Genomic DNA, 15,199 nt, shown 5'->3' on the forward strand with positions numbered 1-15,199 from the left:
ACGTAGATCGACCGGTAAATTGAGAGCTTTGCCTTCCGGCTCAGCTCCTTCTTCACCACAACGGATCGATACAGCGTCCGCATTACTGAAGACGCCGCACCGATCCGCCTGTCGATCTCACGATCCACTCTTCCCTCACTCGTGAACAAGACTCAAGAAATTCAAGTATTTATTTTATATATATACATATGTATATATATATATATATATATATATATATATATGAAATACTTGACTTGGTGAATTCTAGCTGTAAATATACTCCTCCCCTTTTAGCCACGCCCCCAACCACGCCCCCGTCCCACCCCGACCACGCTCACCCCACCCCCCTCCCCCCACCTCCCGAAATCGGAGGTCTCAAGGTTGGCAAGTATGGGCTTTTCACTCCCTTGTCTTGTTTCCATGATTACCCATTAGTTTCACCTGTTCCACGTTTGGACTCATTGTGCACTCTTGTTTGTCACCATAGCAACCCATTAGTTTTCACCTGTCACGTCACGCACCTGTTTCACGTTTTGAGTCACGCACCTGTTTTCGTTAATCATGTCTGTAGTATTTAAGTTCATTGTTTTCAGTTTGTCGTCCTGACGACATCCCCGCATTTATACTCTCCACACAACCTTTTGACACTTGCTTTTTTATGCCGTTTTTTCATCCAAGTAAGTTTTCTTTATTCAAGCCATAGTTTGCAAGTTTTGTTTAATTGTTCATAGTTTCTGCCAATGTGCAAGTTCTGTGTTTATAGTCTAACCCTGTGCGCGCCTTTTGTTTGATCCTTTTCTTTGTTGTTATAGTGTTTAAATAAATCATGTATTTACCTTCACGCCACATCTGGTCCAAGAACAAACCAAGCCAAAGTCCAAGTCCTGACAGTAGTGAGGGACGACTGACACTAAATATAAGACAACTCTTGCTCACAACTTGTTTATGTTTAGGACTTAATAGGGAGAAAATATGACATATAATAGCTGACAGTTGTATCCTCTGTTTGCTAATTAGGCCAACTTACCCATTATGCATCTCCCGATGTGTGTGAGTGACAGGACGCAAAGCTTTGACTTGCTTGAGAAAAGTCGATGGCGCCACCTGTTGGTTGAATATGTCATTTTTGTCAAGGGTCAAAATACTATAATGTAAATTGTACAGTCTGACCCAATAATGTGTCTTTAAAAGGAAAATGTGTATGCATTGTGTTCATCTCGGATCATGCATTCTAGATTTGCTCTGTATATTTACACGTTTTGACGTATTTTCTAAAGGTTTCTTAGTGTTTTTTTATGAATGAAAGTGCATTGTGTGTCCCTGCAGCGACCTCCTAGGCCTGGTCACCTATTTGGACTGGGTGATGATCGTTGTGACCATCTGCTCCTGCATCTCCATGATGTTTGAGTCGCCCTTCACCAGGGTCATGCACGTGCCCACCCTGCAGGTCGTCAACAACATGTTTTATAAAAAAAAAATAACCGTCACATGCACTGCAAAAAGTCAGTGTTCAAAAACAAGGAAAAAAAATACATAAATTAGGGGTGTTTTACTTGAACTAAGCAAAATTATCTGCCAATAGAACAAGAAAATTTGGCTTGTCAAGACTTTCCAAAACAAGTCAAATTAAAGCTGCAAGCAGCGTTGGTCGGGCCCGCGTATTTGGCAGGTGCTAGTCCTAAGTGTCCCAATACTTTTGTCCAGTTTTAGTAGTACGTGTCCCAATACTTTTGTCAAGTTGTAGTCCTAAGTGTCCCAATACTTTTGTCCAGTTTTAGTAGTACGTGTCCCAATACTTTTGTCCAGTTTTAGTAGTACGTGTCCCAATACTTTTGTCAAGTTGTAGTCCTAAGTGTCCCAATACTTTTGTCCAGTTTTAGTAGTACGTGTCCCAATACTTTTGTCAAGTTGTAGTCCTAAGTGTCCCAATACATTTGTCCAGTGTAGGTGTCCCAATACTTTTTTCCAGTTGTAGTCCTAAGTGTCCCAATACTTTTGTCCGGTGGTAGTCCTAAGTGTCCCAATACTTTTGTCCGGTGGTAGTCATAAGTGTCCCAATACTTTTGTCCAGTTTTAGTAGTACGTGTCCCAATACTTTTGTCAAGTTGTAGTCCTAAGTGTCCCAATACTTTTGTCCAGTTTTAGTAGTACGTGTCCCAATACTTTTGTCCAGTTTTAGTAGTACGTGTCCCAATACTTTTGTCCAGTTTTAGTAGTACGTGTCCCAATACTTTTGTCAAGTTGTAGTCCTAAGTGTCCCAATACTTTTGTCCAGTTTTAGTAGTACGTGTCCCAATACTTTTGTCAAGTTGTAGTCCTAAGTGTCCCAATACATTTGTCCAGTGTAGGTGTCCCAATACTTTTTTCCAGTTGTAGTCCTAAGTGTCCCAATACTTTTGTCCGGTGGTAGTCATAAGTGTCCCAATACTTTTGTCCAGTTTTAGTAGTACGTGTCCCAATACTTTTGTCAAGTTGTAGTCCTAAGTGTCCCAATACTTTTGTCCAGTTTTAGTAGTACGTGTCCCAATACTTTTGTCCAGTTTTAGTAGTACGTGTCCCAATACTTTTGTCAAGTTGTAGTCCTATGTGTCCCAATACTTTTGTCCAGTTTTAGTAGTACGTGTCCCAATACTTTTGTCAAGTTGTAGTCCTAAGTGTCCCAATACATTTGTCCAGTGTAGGTGTCCCAATACTTTTTTCCAGTGGTAGTCCTAAGTGTCCCAATACTTTTGTCCGGTGGTAGTCATAAGTGTCCCAATACTTTTGTCCAGTTTTAGTAGTACGTGTCCCAATACTTTTGTCAAGTTGTAGTCCTAAGTGTCCCAATACTTTTGTCCAGTTTTAGTAGTACGTGTCCCAATACTTTTGTCCAGTTTTAGTAGTACGTGTCCCAATACTTTTGTCCAGTTTTAGTAGTACGTGTCCCAATACTTTTGTCAAGTTGTAGTCCTAAGTGTCCCAATACTTTTGTCCAGTTTTAGTAGTACGTGTCCCAATACTTTTGTCAAGTTGTAGTCCTAAGTGTCCCAATACATTTGTTCAGTGTAGGTGTCCCATACTTTTTTCCAGTTGTAGTCCTAAGTGTCCCAATACTTTTGTCCGGTGGTAGTCATAAGTGTCCCAATACTTTTGTCCAGTTTTAGTAGTACGTGTCCCAATACTTTTGTCAAGTTGTAGTCCTAAGTGTCCCAATACTTTTGTCCAGTTTTAGTAGTACGTGTCCCAATACTTTTGTCCAGTTTTAGTAGTACGTGTCCCAATACTTTTGTCCAGTTTTAGTAGTACGTGTCCCAATACTTTTGTCAAGTTGTAGTCCTAAGTGTCCCAATACTTTTGTCCAGTTTTAGTAGTACGTGTCCCAATACTTTTGTCAAGTTGTAGTCCTAAGTGTCCCAATACATTTGTCCAGTGTAGGTGTCCCAATACTTTTTTCCAGTTGTAGTCCTAAGTGTCCCAATACTTTTGTCCGGTGGTAGTCATAAGTGTCCCAATACTTTTGTCCGGTGGTAGTCATAAGTGTCCCAATACTTTTGTCCAGTTTTAGTAGTACGTGTCCCAATACTTTTGTCAAGTTGTAGTCCTAAGTGTCCCAATACTTTTGTCCAGTTTTAGTAGTACGTGTCCCAATACTTTTGTCAAGTTGTAGTCCTAAGTGTCCCAATACTTTTGTCCAGTTTTAGTAGTACGTGTCCCAATACTTTTGTCCAGTTTTAGTAGTACGTGTCCCAATACTTTTGTCAAGTTGTAGTCCTAAGTGTCCCAATACTTTTGTCCAGTTTTAGTAGTACGTGTCCCAATACTTTTGTCAAGTTGTAGTCCTAAGTGTCCCAATACATTTGTCCAGTGTAGGTGTCCCAATACTTTTTTCCAGTTGTAGTCCTAAGTGTCCCAATACTTTTGTCCGGTGGTAGTCATAAGTGTCCCAATACTGTTGTCCGGTGGTAGTCATAAGTGTCCCAATACTTTTGTCTAGTGTACCTACCTTGTCTGCATTGTGTGGGCACGTTGGTGCTTCCTGCTTTTAAGCAGCCATCTTAAAAAAAACAGCAGCGCAGCAGCATCAGCGCAGCGGTTCTTTGAAGGGTCATAAAATCAAAACCGGAGCAGTTAGAAAAACGCTGTTCTGTACTTTTAATACACAAGGGTTCAATCTCTCTCCTTTGTTAGTTTGAAGCCGAAACGACAAACGCGCTCAGAGGAGATAGTTTTTGAAGGAAGGTGACCGGTTTTTACAAAAAAATTGTTTTGAAGGGGGAATAGCAAACTTCCTGTTGATTTTTGCGGGGGGGTGTCCATCTATGAAATGTAGGTCTAAGTGAGACCTACATAGAGGTTTTTGTTTCATGTCTCTCCGACCTTCCCAGTGGGAGTTACAGGCAGTTTTGTCATTTTTTTCTTCCGAGGAGCAGTTTTTTTCAGCGTTTAGAGCGCAATTTTTGAGATTTGGGGTTAGGTTTTTTCATTAGATCGCAACTTTTGCCAGTCCTGATGTGTGTGTTCAGTTCGGTGAGTTTTGAAGCATGTTAAGGGGGTCAAATTACAGCTCAAAGAGGCAAAAGTGACTGTTTTTAGTACTTTTTTGTCTTGAAGGGGGAATTGCCAACTTCCTGTTGATTTCTGCCCAAGAATGTACAATTATGAAATCTAGGTCTAAGTCAGACCTACATAGAGAATTTTGTTTCATGTCTTTCCGACCTTCCTAGTGGGAGTTACAGGCAGTCTAGTTTGTTTTTTTCCTAGGGGGCGCTAGAGCGCAATTTTGAGTTTTGGGGTTCGTTTTTTTCATTAAAAGACAATTTTAGCAGGTCCTGATGTGTGGGTCAAATATGGTGAGTTTTGAAGCATGTTAAGTGGGTCAAATTAGTGCTCAAAGAGGCGGCCGGTATAATAATAATAAAACCTTACAAATTCAATAGGTCCTTATGTCCCATTGCATAAGGACTCCCTTTGGGAGTCCTTATGCAATGGGCCATGCGGGCCCTAATTAGCTAACCTCAATGAACCCAAAAACACCTTAAAATAAGTATATTCTCACTAATATTTGATCAATCGAGTGGTGTCCAAATTCTCCGTCAGGTAAGGGGAAGCGCTGACACACAGGTTCACGAAATAGTTATATAAAAAAAAGAAAATATTAAAAAAAGATAAATAGATGAAAATGATACAACACAAAATATAAATTAAAAAAAATGAATGAGCCATTAAATCATTAATTAAAATGTGAAATAAAAAATAAAAATAATGAAATAAAATAAATTAATAATGCAATGATTAAATATTTAATTTAATATTAAAATAATGAATTAAATACTTACAATTAAAAATACATTAATGGCATTTAATAACACATTTATGTATGTATTTCCAATTATAATAATTAATGGCACATTTAAGCTATTTAAAGTTGTTCCCATACACACTTAAGTACAACTTTATGTTACAAAAGCAGAGCTCGGGAAAGTGCACTGCAAAAAGTCAGTGTTCAAAAACAAGAAAAAACTAAACTAAAATGAGGGGTATTTTTATTTGAACTAAGCAAAATTATCTGCCAATAGAACAAGAAAATTTGGCTTGTCAAGACTTTACAAAACAAGTAAAATGAGCTTACCTCAATGAACCCGAAAATACCTTAAAATAAGTATATTCTCACTAATATTTAAACAATCGAGTGGTGTCCGAATTCTCCGTCAGGTAAGGGGAAGCGCTGACACACAGGTTCACGAAATAGTTATATAAAAAAAAGAAAATATTAAAAAAAGATAAATAGATGAAAATAATATAACACAAAATATAAATTTAAAAAAATGAATGAGCCATTAAATCATTAATTAAAATGTGAAATAAAATAAAAAAATAATGAAATAAAATAAATTAATAATGCAATGATTAAATATTTAATTTAATATTAAAATAATGAATTAAATACTTACAATAAAAAAATACATTAATGGCATTTAATAACACATTTATGTATGTATTTCCAATTATAATAATTAATGGCACATTTAAGCTATTTAAAGTTTTTCCCATACACACTTAAGTACAACTTTATGTTACAAAAGCAGAGCTCGGGAAAGTGCACTGCAAAAAGTCAGCGTTCAAAAACAAGGAAAAACAAAACTAAAATGAGGGTTTTTTTATTTGAACTAAGCAAAATTATCTGCCAATAGAACAAGAAAATTCGGCTTGTCAAGACTTTCCAAAACAAGTCAAATTAGCTAACCTCAATGAACCCAAAAATACCTTAAAATAAGTATATTCTCACTAATATTTAAACAATCGAGTGGTGTCCGAATTCTCCGTCAGGTAAGGGGAAGCGCTGACACACAGGTTCACGAAATAGTTATATAAAAAAAAGAAAATATTAAAAAAAGATAAATAGATGAAAATAATATAACACAAAATATAAATAAAATTAAATCATTAATTAAAATGTGAAATAAAAAAATTAAATAATGAAATAAAATAAATTAATATTGCAATGATTAAATATTTAATTTAATATAAAAATATTGAATTAAATACTTACAATTAAAAATACATTAATGACATTTAATAACACATTTATGTATGTATTTCCAATTATAATAATTAATGGCACATTTAAGCTATTTAAAGTTGTTCCCATACACACTTAAGTACAACTTTATGTTACAAAAGCAGAGCTCGGGAAAGTGCACTGCAAAAAGTCAGTGTTCAAAAACAAGAAAAAACAAAACTAAAATTAGGGGTATTTTATTTGAACTAAGCAAAATTATCTGCCAATAGAACAAGAAAATGTGGCTTGTCAAGACTTTCCAAAACAAGTCAAATTAGCTAACCTCAATGAACCCAAAAATACCTTAAAATAAGTATATTCTCACTAATATTTGATCAATCGAGTGGTGTCCGAATTCTCCGTCAAGTAAGGGGAAGCGCTGACACACAGGTTCACGAAATTGTTATATATAAAAAAGAAAATATTAGAAATAGATGAAAATAATATAATACAAAATATAAATTAAAAAAATTAATAAGCCATTAAATCATTAATTAAAATGTGAAAAAAGAAAAAATGAAATAAAATAAATTAATAATGCAATGATTAAATATTTAATTTAATATTAAAATATTGAATTAAATACTTACAATTAAAAATACATTAATGGCATTTAATAACACATTTATGTATGTATTTCCAATTATAATAATTAATGGCACATTTAAGCTATTTAAAGTTGTTCCCATACACACTTAAGTACAACTTTATGTTACAAAAGCAGAGCTCGGGAAAGTGCACTGCAAAAAGTCAGTGTTCAAAAACAAGAAAAAACTAAACTAAAATGAGGGTTTTTTTATTTGAACTAAGCAAAATTATCTGCCAATAGAACAAGAAAATTTGGTTTGTCAAGACTTTCCAAAACAAGTAAAATGAGCTAACCTCAATAAACCTAAAAATACCTTAAAATAAGTATATTCTCACTAATAGTTGATCAATCGAGTGGTGTTCGAATTCTCCGTCAAGTAAGGGGAAGCGCTGACACACAGGTTCACGAAATAGTTATATAAAAAAAGAAAATATTAAAAAAAGATAAATAGATGAAAATAATATAACACAAAATATAAATAAAACAAATTAATTAATTAATTAAAATGTGAAATAAAAAAATTAAATAATGAAATAAAATAAATTAATAATGCAATGATTAAATATTTAATTTAATATTAAAATAATGAATTAAATACTTACAATTAAAAATACATTAATGGCATTTAATAACACATTTATGTATGTATTTCCAATTATAATAATTAATGGCACATTTAAGCTATTTAAAGTTGTTCCCATACACACTTAAGTACAACTTTATGTTACAAAAGCAGAGCTCGGGAAAGTGCACTGCAAAAAGTCAGTGTTCAAAAACAAGAAAAAACTAAACTAAAATGAGGGGTATTTTATTTGAACTAAGCAAAATTATCTACCAATAGAAAAAAAAATTTGGCTTGTCAAGACTTTCTAAAACAAGTCAAATTAGCCAAAAATAGCTTAAAATAAGTATATTCTCACTAATAACAAGTACACTTTTCTTGGTAGAAAAAAAAGAGACCTTTTTGCTCAATATGTTGAAAAATATTCTTAAATGAAGTAAATGCTAGTGCCATTATCTTGACATAATGATTTTTTTTTTTTGTTCATTCTTGAAAAAAGAAATGATGACTTTAAAAAAGTAGTTTTATACTTGTGAGTGTTGATGACACAGCTTTGCAACACTTGATATTCTAGTTTCAAGCATGTTTTACTCAATATAGGTCATCAAATCTCAGCAACAAGCTGTAATATCTTACTGAGATCATTTAGGACACTTAAAACAAGTAAAACACTCTAACATAAAATCTGCTTAGTGAGAAGGATTATCTTATCAGACAGAAAATAAGCAAATATCACCCTTATTTGACATATTTCATCTTACTTGGATTTCACTTTTTGCAGTGTGCTCCTCTCTTGTTTTAGATCGGAGAGTACGTCTTTGTCATCTTCATGAGCATCGAGCTCAACTTGAAGATCATGGCCGACGGTTTGTTCTTCACTCCCACGGCGGTCATCAGAGACTTCGGAGGCGTCATGGACATCTTCATCTATCTCGTATGAAAAGCTCCAAGCCTCATAGAGCTCCATGAATATGCCTGACTAAATATCTGAGTTGCTGTTTTGCGCCTTACCGTCCCAGGTGAGTCTCATCTTTTTATGCTGGCTTCCGCCGGATGTCCCGCCCGAGTCCGGCGCTCAGCTGCTGATGATGCTGCGCTGCCTGCGACCGCTCAGGATCTTCAAGCTGGTGCCCCAGATGAGGAAGGTGGTCCGGGAGGTCCTCAAAGGATTCAAGGAGATTTTCCTGGTGGGTGCATGTGAGCAACGACACACCTGGAGAGATGCAATAAAGCACATTGTTGAATTTCAAATACAATATGAAATAATTGAATGTATTTATATCATTAACCATATACTGTATTTTTCGGAGTATAAGTCGCACCGGTTGAAAATGCATAATAAAGAAGGAAAAAAACATATATAAGTCGCACTGGAGTATAAGTCGCATTTTTTGGGGAAATGTATTTGATAAAAGCCAACAGCAAGAATAGACATTTGAAAGGCAATTTAAAATTAAAGCTGCAAGCAGCATTGGTCGGGCCCGCGTATTTGGCAGGGGCTAGCCATAAGTGTCCCAATACTTTTGTCAAGTTTTAATCCCAAGTGTCCCAATACTTTTGTCCAGTGTAAGTGTCCCAATACTTGTGTCCAGTGGTAGTCCTAAGTGTCCCAATACTTTTGTCAAGTTGTAGTCCTAAGTGTCCCAATACTTTTGGCCAGTGTAGGTGTCCCAATACTTTTGTCCAGTGGTAGTCCTAAGTGTCCCAATACTTTTGTCCAGTTGTAGTCCTAAGTGTCCCAATACTTTTGTCAAGTTGTAGTCCTAAGTGTCCCAATACTTTTGTCAAGTTTTAGAAGTGTCCCAAAACTTTTGTCCAGTGTAAGTGTCCCAATACTTTTGGCAGGTGCTAGTCCTAAGTGTCCTAATACTTTTGTCAAGTTTTAGTCCTAAGTGTCCCAATACTTTTGTCAAGTTGTAGTCCTAAGTGTCCCAATACTTTTGGCCAGTGTATGTGTCCCAATACTTTTGTCCAGTAGTAGTCCTAAGTGTCCCAATACTTTTGTTCAGTTTTAGTCCTAAGTGTCCCAATGATTTTGTCAAGTTGTAGTCCTAAGTGTCCCAATACTTTTGTCCAGTATAGGTGTCCCAATACTTTTGTCCAGTGGTAGTCCTAAGTGTCCCAATACTTTTGTCCAGTTTTAGTCCTAAGTGTCCCAATACTTTTGTCTAGTGGTAGTCGGAAGTGTCCCAAAACTTTAGTCCTAAGTGTCCCAATACTTTTGTCCAGTTTTCGTCCTAAGTGTCCCAATACTTTTGTCAAGTGTTAGTGTCCAGTTTTAGTCCTAAGTGTCCCAATACTTTTGTCCAGTGGTAATCCGAAGTGTCCCAATACTTATGTCAAGTGTCCCAATACTTTTGTCAAGTTGTAGTCCCAAGTGGCCCAATACTTTTTTCAAGTTGTAGTCCTAAGTGTCCCAATTCTTTTGTCTAGTTTTAGTCCCAAGTGGCCCAATACTTATGTCAAGTTGTAGTCCTAAGTATCCCAATACTTTAGTCAATTTCTGGTCTTTAGTGTCCCAAAACTTTTGTCCAGTTTTAGTCCTAAGTGTCCCAATACTTTTGTCTAGTGTAAGTGTCCCAATACTTTTGTCAAGTGGTAGTCCCAAGTGTCCCAATACTTTTGTCCAGTTTTAGTCCCAAGTGTCCCAATACTTTTGTCAAGTTGTAGTCCTAAGTGTCCCAATACTTTTGTCAAGTTTTAGAAGTGTCCCAAAACTTTTGTCCAGTGTAAGTGTCCCAATAGTTTTGGCAGGTGCTAGTCCTAAGTGTCCTAATACTTTTGTCCAGTTTTAGTCCTAAGTGTCCCAATACTTTTGTCAAGTTGTAGTCCTAAGTGTCCCAATACTTTTGGCCAGTGTAGGTGTCCCAATACTTTTGTCCAGTGGTAGTCCTAATTGTCCCAATACTTTTGTTCAGTTTTAGTCCTAAGTGTCCCAATGATTTTGTCAAGTTGTAGTCCTAAGTGTCCCAATACTTTTGTCAAGTTTTAGAAGTGTCCCAAAACTTTTGTCCAGTATAAGTGTCCCAATACTTTTGGCAGGTGCTAGTCCTAAGTGTCCTAATACTTTTGTCCAGTTTTAGTCCTAAGTGTCCCAATACTTTTGTCAAGTTGTAGTCCTAAGTGTCCCAATACTTTTGGCCAGTGTAGGTGTCCCAATACTTTTGTCCAGTGGTAGTCCTAAGTGTCCCAATACTTTTGTTCAGTTTTAGTCCTAAGTGTCCCAATGATTTTGTCAAGTTGTAGTCCTAAGTGTCCCAATACTTTTGTCCAGTATAGGTGTCGCAATACTTTTGTCCAGTGGTAGTCCTAAGTGTCCCAATACTTTTGTCCAGTTTTAGTCCTAAGTGTCCCAATACTTTTGTCTAGTGGTAGTCGGAAGTGTCCCAAAACTTTAGTCCTAAGTGTCCCAATACTTTTGTCAAGTTTTAGTCCCAAGTGTCCCAATACTTTTGTCCAGTGTAAGTGTCCCAATACTTGTGTCCAGTGGTAGTCCTAAGTGTCCCAATACTTTTGTCAAGTTGTAGTCCTAAGTGTCCCAATACTTTTGGCCAGTGTAGGTGTCCCAATACTTTTGTCAAGTTGTAGTCCTAAGTGTCCCAATACTTTTGTCCAGTGTAAGTGTCCCAATACTTGTGTCCAGTGGTAGTCCTAAGTGTCCCAATACTTTTGTCAAGTTGTAGTCCTAAGTGTCCCAATACTTTTGGCCAGTGTAGGTGTCCCAATACTTTTGTCCAGTAGTAGTCCTAAGTGTCCCAATACTTTTGTCCAGTTGTAGTCTTAAGTGTCCCAATACTTTTGTCAAGTTGTAGTCCTAAGTGTCCCAATACTTTTGTCAAGTTTTAGAAGTGTCCCAAAACTTTTGTCCAGTGTAAGTGTCCCAATACTTTTGGCAGGTGCTAGTCCTAAGTGTCCTAATACTTTTGTCAAGTTTTAGTCCTAAGTGTCCCAATACTTTTGTCAAGTTTTAGTCCCAAGTGTCCCAATACTTTTGTCCAGTGTAAGTGTCCCAATACTTGTGTCCAGTGGTAGTCCTAAGTGGCCCAATACTTTTGTCAAGTTGTAGTCCTAAGTGTCCCAATACTTTTGGCCAGTGTAGGTGTCCCAATACTTTTGTCCAGTTGTAGTCCTAAGTGTCCCAATACTTTTGTCAAGTTGTAGTCCTAAGTGTCCCAATACTTTTGTCAAGTTTTAGAAGTGTCCCAAAACTTTTGTCCAGTGTAAGTGTCCCAATACTTTTGGCAGGTGCTAGTCCTAAGTGTCCTAATACTTTTGTCAAGTTTTAGTCCTAAGTGTCCCAATACTTTTGTCAAGTTATAGTCCTAATTGTCCCAATACTTTTGGCCAGTGGTAGTCCTAAGTGTCCCAATACTTTTGTTCAGTTTTAGTCCTAAGTGTCCCAATGATTTTGTCAAGTTGTAGTCCTAAGTGTCCCAATACTTTTGTCCAGTATAGGTGTCCCAATACTTTTGTCCAGTGGTAGTCCTAAGTGTCCCAATACTTTTGTCCAGTTTTAGTCCTAAGTGTCCCAATACTTTTGTCTAGTGGTAGTCGGAAGTGTCCCAAAACTTTAGTCCTAAGTGTCCCAATACTTTTGTCCAGTTTTCGTCCTAAGTGTCCCAATACTTTTGTCCAGTGGTAATCCGAAGTGTCCCAATACTTATGTCAAGTTGAAGTCAAGTGTCCCAATACTTTTGTCAAGTTGTAGTCCCAAGTGGCCCAATACTTTTTTCAAGTTGTAGTCCTAAGTGTCCCAATTCTTTTGTCTAATTTTAGTCCCAAGTGGCCCAATACTTATGTCAAGTTGTAGTCCTAAGTATCCCAATACTTTAGTCAATTTCTGGTCTTTAGTGTCCCAAAACTTTTGTCCAGTTTTAGTCCTAAGTGTCCCAATACTTTTGTCTAGTGTAAGTGTCCCAATACTTTTGTCAAGTGGTAGTCCCAAGTGTCCCAATACTTTTGTCCAGTTTTAGTCCCAAGTGTCCCAATACTTTTGTCAAGTTGTAGTCCTAAGTGTCCCAATACTTTTGTCAAGTTTTAGAAGTGTCCCAAAACTTTTGTCCAGTGTAAGTGTCCCAATAGTTTTGGCAGGTGCTAGTCCTAAGTGTCCTAATACTTTTGTCCAGTTTTAGTCCTAAGTGTCCCAATACTTTTGTCAAGTTGTAGTCCTAAGTGTCCCAATACTTTTGGCCAGTGTAGGTGTCCCAATACTTTTGTCCAGTGGTAGTCCTAATTGTCCCAATACTTTTGTTCAGTTTTAGTCCTAAGTGTCCCAATGATTTTGTCAAGTTGTAGTCCTAAGTGTCCCAATACTTTTGTCAAGTTTTAGAAGTGTCCCAAAACTTTTGTCCAGTATAAGTGTCCCAATACTTTTGGCAGGTGCTAGTCCTAAGTGTCCTAATACTTTTGTCCAGTTTTAGTCCTAAGTGTCCCAATACTTTTGTCAAGTTGTAGTCCTAAGTGTCCCAATACTTTTGGCCAGTGTAGGTGTCCCAATACTTTTGTCCAGTGGTAGTCCTAAGTGTCCCAATACTTTTGTTCAGTTTTAGTCCTAAGTGTCCCAATGATTTTGTCAAGTTGTAGTCCTAAGTGTCCCAATACTTTTGTCCAGTATAGGTGTCGCAATACTTTTGTCCAGTGGTAGTCCTAAGTGTCCCAATACTTTTGTCCAGTTTTAGTCCTAAGTGTCCCAATACTTTTGTCTAGTGGTAGTCGGAAGTGTCCCAAAACTTTAGTCCTAAGTGTCCCAATACTTTTGTCCAGTTTTCGTCCTAAGTGTCCCAATACTTTTGTCAAGTGTTAGTGTCCAGTTTTAGTCCTAAGTGTCCCAATACTTTTGTCCAGTGGTAATCCGAAGTGTCCCAATACTTATGTCAAGTTGAAGTCAAGTGTCCCAATACTTTTGTCAAGTTGTAGTCCCAAGTGGCCCAATACTTTTTTTAAGTTGTAGTCCTAAGTGTCCCAATACTTTTGTCTAGTTTTAGTCCCAAGTGGCCCAATACTTATGTCAAGTTGTAGTCCTAAGTATCCCAATACTTTAGTCAATTTCTGGTCTTTAGTGTCCCAAAACTTTTGTCCAGTTTTAGTCCTAAGTGTCCCAATACTTTTGTCTAGTGTAAGTGTCCCAATGCTTTTGTCAAGTGGTAGTCCCAAGTGTCCCAATACTTTTGTCCAGTTTTAGTCCCAAGTGTCCCAATACTTTTGTCAAGTTGTAGTCCTAAGTGTCCCAATACTTTTGTCCAGTGTAGGTGTCCCAATACTTTTGTCCAGAGGTAGTCCTAAGTGTCCCAATACTTTTGTCACGTTTAGGCGTAAGTGTCCCAATACTTTTGTCCAGTGTAAGTGTCCCAATACTTTTGTCCAGTGGTAGTCATAAGTGTCCCAATACTTTTGTCCAGTTGTAGTCCTAAGTGTCCCAATACTTTTGTCAAGTTGTAGTCCTAAGTGTCCCAATACTTTTGTCAAGTTTTAAAAGTGTCCCAAAACTTTTGTCCAGTATAAGTGTCCCAATACTTTTGGCAGGTGCTAGTCCTAAGTGTCCTAATACTTTTGTCCAGTTTTAGTCCTAAGTGTCCCAATACTTTTGTCAAGTTGTAGTCCTAAGTGTCCCAATACTTTTGGCCAGTGTAGGTGTCCCAATACTTTTGTCCAGTGGTTGTCCTAAGTGTCCCAATACTTTTGTTCAGTTTTAGTCCTAAGTGTCCCAATGATTTTGTCAAGTTGTAGTCCTAAGTGTCCCAATACTTTTGTCCAGTTTTAGTCCTAAGTGTCCCAATACTTTTGTCCAGTTTTAGTCCTAAGTGTCCCAATACTTTTGTCCAGTTTTAGTCCTAAGTGTCCCAATACTTTTGTCTAGTGGTAGTCGGAAGTGTCCCAAAACTTTAGTCCTAAGTGTCCCAATACTTTTGTCCAGTTTTCGTCCTAAGTGTCCCAATACTTTTGTCAAGTGTTAGTGTCCAGTTTTAGTCGTAAGTGTCCCAATACTTTTGTCCAGTGGTAATCCGAAGTGTCCCAATACTTATGTCAAGTTGAAGTCAAGTGTCCCAATACTTTTGTCAAGTTGTAGTCCCAAGTGGCCCAATACTTTTTTCAAGTTGTAGTCCTAAGTGTCCCAATACTTTTGTCCAGTTTTAGTCCCATGTGGCCCAATACTTATGTCAAGTTGTAGTCCTAAGTATCCCAATACTTTAGTCAATTCTGGTCTTTAGTGTCCCAAAACTTTTGTCCAGTTTTAGTCCTAAGTGTCCCAATACTTTTGTCTAGTGTAAGTGTCCCAATACTTTTGTCAAGTGGTAGTCCCAAGTGTCCCAATACTTTTGTCCAGTTTTAGTCCCAAGTGTCCCAATACTTTTGTCAAGTTGTAGTCCTAAGTGTCCCAATACTTTTGTCCAGTGTAGGTGTCCCAATACTTTTGTCCAGAGGTAGTCCTAAGTGTCCCAATACTTTTGTCACGTTTAGGCGTAAGTGTCCCAATACTTTTGTCCAGTGTAAGTGTCCCAATACGTTTGTCCAGTGGTAGTCATAAGTG

At 37.1% G+C, this 15,199-nt stretch overlaps 1 protein-coding gene across 5 annotated transcripts in view; it reads left to right on the forward strand.

Annotated features, from left to right (window-relative positions):
• The window catches only part of nalcn (sodium leak channel, non-selective), a 333,104-nt gene that overhangs the window by 232,025 nt on the left and 85,880 nt on the right, over positions 1–15,199 (forward strand). For all 5 annotated transcript variants that reach the window (XM_061970749.2, XM_061970750.2, XM_072914538.1 and 2 more), the window contains 3 exons: positions 1,309–1,429; positions 8,474–8,605; positions 8,691–8,858. In XM_061970749.2, the coding sequence (XP_061826733.1) occupies positions 1,309–1,429; positions 8,474–8,605; positions 8,691–8,858 (421 nt within the window). The remainder of the gene's footprint in view (positions 1–1,308; positions 1,430–8,473; positions 8,606–8,690; positions 8,859–15,199) is intronic.

This window comes from Nerophis lumbriciformis, linkage group LG13 (genome assembly GCF_033978685.3).
Source record: "Nerophis lumbriciformis linkage group LG13, RoL_Nlum_v2.1, whole genome shotgun sequence".
Lineage (NCBI taxonomy): Eukaryota > Metazoa > Chordata > Actinopteri > Syngnathiformes > Syngnathidae > Nerophis > Nerophis lumbriciformis.